The following is a 3581-nucleotide window of genomic DNA, read 5'->3' as shown; positions in this document are numbered from 1 at the left end:
AATTTTAAAACAAAATACCTAGAAAAGAGCAGCAAACTGAGCACACAGCGGGACAGGGAGCACCACAGAAGGGCTGGTACGGCTGAAGGGTAGGAGCGCGGTGGAACAAAGCTGGCACCAGTGGGACATTGGCTGTGCGAGTGAGGCAGGAGGCGAGACGCGTTGCAGTGGTGACGGCAGCGTTGAAGTTTGACGTTCTAACAGTAGATGCGCGATGGAGGCAACTTTCAGAAGTTGCGACGATGACAGTAGCAGGAGGGTGGCTGAAAGGAAGTGAGGAAGTGAGGGAAGAGCTCGATGAGAGGAAGGAGAAGGAGAGTAACTGAGTGTCTGTGACTGTGAGAGAGTGGCTGCGTGTTTTGGGTTAGGGTTCCTCTCCTCTAAACCAAATGGCATCGTTTTGGACTTTTAGGAGAAAATTGGCTAAGTTATGATTCGGTTCGATCAACCAGTTTCTGACCGGTTTGACGGTTCAAGTGTGATATCTGAAACTTTTGATTATAGCATCTAGCTGAATCACTATTTCTATCCGTTTACGGTTCGACCAACCGGTTCAAACCGGTTTTTAAAACCTTGGTAATTGTTAGTTATGGAACCGTTAAGTCACAGGTGGGTCCCTTCTCATCTCATGATCCACCAATGACTTTAGAGACCGTGGCTGACTTGGAGTCTCCGCGGACAGCGAACGAACATCGCTGTATCTGTAACTCACCACAGTTGCTTAGATTCAACTCAACCAAACAATAACAAGATCCCTTTCTTCCCCAAATCTGCAGCGAATAACACCGACACAACCTGAAATTAAACGACTTTCTTTCTATCTTTCTTTTGAATGTCCGAAGATGGGTTCGGATTCTCTACCATCCACATTGACTTCAACCAAACCAACGCCAATTCCGACCAATGAACTCGACGAAGAACACGACCACGACGACTCTCCTTCTACTGCGGCTCTTCTCTCTTTCAACACCGACTCTTCTTCTTCTTCGGAACCTTTGTCAACTTCCAATAACAAACCCTTATTCATCGTTCTCATCCTCGTTACCTGCATTTCTCTCTCTGTAGCTTCTGCCTTCGCCTACCTCTTCTTCTCTTCCAGATCACCGTCATCTTCATCAACAACAACAGCATCATCACTCACTTCTTCTGCTTCTGCTTCTCCTTCTCCTTCTCCAACTCCTTTGCCTTCTGTGTCTCATGCTCGTCCTCTCACAAAGCTCAATCGCCCGAAAGTTATCCTAATTTCCTCAGATGGGTTTCGATTCGGGTACCAATTCAAGACCCCAACCCCTAATATTGCACGCTTGATTGCAAATGGAACCGAAGCTGAAACAGGTTTGATCCCAGTTTTTCCATCCCTAACTTTCCCAAACCACTATTCCATTGCCACTGGTCTCTACCCTGCATACCACGGCATCGTCAACAACCATTTCTTGGATCCACACTCTGGCGACGCTTTCTACATGGGAGCCATTGACCCAAAATGGTGGCTTGGTGAGCCTTTATGGGAAACTGTCGTCAAGAACGGTTTGAATGCTGCCACATACTTCTGGCCTGGCACTCAGGTACACAAAGGTCCTTGGAATTGCCCTTTGAATTTTTGTAGGCATTACAATAGTTCTGTTCCATTTGAGGATAGGGTTGATGCTGTTTTGAGCTACTTTGATTTACCTAGTGATGAAATCCCTGATTTCATGACACTTTATTTTGAAGATCCTGATCATCAGGGTCACAAGGTTGGTGCGGATGATCCTCAGATCACCGAAGCTGTTTCTAGAATTGATAGAATGATTGGTAGGTTGATTTTTGGTTTGGAACAAAGAGGGATTTTTGATGATGTTACTATTATTATGGTCGGTGATCATGGAATGGTTACTACTTGTGATAAGAAATTGATATTCTTGGATGACCTTGCTCCTTGGATCAATGTTCCGGATAATTGGGTCATTTCTCATACTCCATTACTTGCTATCATGCCACCTTCTGGTTATTCACCTTCAGATGTTGTTGCTAAGATGAACCAAGGATTGAGTTCTGGGAAACTTGAGAATGGGAGGTATTTGAAGGTGTATCTGAAGGAGGATCTGCCTAGTAGGCTTCATTATTCAGCCAGCGATAGGATTCCTCCGATAATTGGCTTGCTTGAGGAAGGCTTCAAGGTTAAGCAGAAGAGATCCAAGAACAAAGAATGCGGTGGTTCGCATGGATATGATAATGAATTCTTCTCCATGAGGAGCATTTTTATTGGACATGGTCCTCAATTTGCAAGGGGGAGGAAGATACCATCATTTGAGAATGTTCAGATTTATAATTTGGTTACTTTTATTCTAAATATTAAGGGCGCGCCTAATAACGGCTCTGCCTCATTCGCAAAAGATGTTCTTCTATCTGCTGCATAAAGAAATTCATGCTCGCTTCAGGAACATTCATAACCACTGGTTGAACGAAGCAGAAAATGCCAACATTTTGAGAGGTAGCTCAATGCAGATAGTTGGTGTTTAGTCATGTACAGTTGTTCCTCCCATGAGTAATAAAAACTACTTCAAATTTATTTTGATTCTACATATGTTTGAGCAACACAAGTAGAGAACAAGGTTAGCTTTGAACATTTATTATTAACATACATACAACTTTACAAGATTTTGATGTCCTTCAGATAGATTGAGATCCCCATTTGAATATTAGATAGATTGAGATGTACTTTACAAAATTTTGTTTATCGCTTTGGAGTTTACAATTGAATAACTCCTTTCTGCATAAATTCATGTAATCATGTTCTAAATTTCTGTGATAAGAAAATCTGCCAAACCTGTGACTTATTCAGTTATTCACGAGTCAAGACTTGAATTCTGGAATGCAAAATTAATTACTATTTATTCACTTGAAGTATATGTATCTATTTTCCACCAAGCCTCGTCCATGGTGTTTCACAACTCCACTTTTATTTCCATGCTAGTACTGTGGTTGCAATCAGCAACCCAAGTTACAAATAATAGAATGAATTACGGAGGTCTGTTCCTCACAATTCTTCTCACGGTGACTATTAATTATATCACGGATGAGATTTTATGCACTCTTTCGCTGCCACCTTTATGATACCCAATTTTGAGAAAATTTCCCATAATAAATATTAAAAATAAAAACTAACCTCAAACTAATAAAATAAATATTGCAGAGTAAGAATATTCATTTGTTATTTGAGCACACAAAATATTTTTAATTTTTAATAGATTTTAGATCAGATGTGATGTGTCATGAGATGATTACATGATTGTTCGTATTTTATTTTGTACTACAATTCTTTAATGGTTTTTGAATTTATGATCCATATTCATTATTTTTAGTTTTCTTTTTAAGTTAAATTCTCAAAATAGTATTCGAAAACTAAAATTTTAAAATATCCTTTAAGATTGCTCGTGTGTATTTAAATAATCTCTAAAATTCTAATTGTACTATTTATGTTCTAGATATTTACAACTTACACCATAGTAATGTATGGATCTTTACTCACAATAACTTACAGAGTGATAAGTTGGCACCATCACTACCATGCGAATACTACAACTACTAATTGAGGTGAC

At 39.8% G+C, this 3581-nt stretch overlaps 1 protein-coding gene across 1 annotated transcript; it reads left to right on the top strand.

The window, feature by feature from the left end:
* Positions 1 to 747: 747 nt before the first annotated feature.
* Positions 748 to 2782, top strand: LOC130966938 (uncharacterized). The gene has a single exon (XM_057891758.1). It carries the CDS (start codon positions 843 to 845, stop codon positions 2397 to 2399), a length of 1557 nt encoding a protein of 518 aa, XP_057747741.1. The 5' UTR covers positions 748 to 842; the 3' UTR covers positions 2400 to 2782.
* Positions 2783 to 3581: the final 799 nt, after the last annotated feature.

This window comes from Arachis stenosperma, chromosome 3, assembly GCF_014773155.1.
Source record: "Arachis stenosperma cultivar V10309 chromosome 3, arast.V10309.gnm1.PFL2, whole genome shotgun sequence".
NCBI lineage: Eukaryota > Viridiplantae > Streptophyta > Magnoliopsida > Fabales > Fabaceae > Arachis > Arachis stenosperma.
The sequence above is the reverse complement of the archived record's forward strand: the minus strand, read 5'-3'. Positions and strand labels throughout refer to the sequence as shown.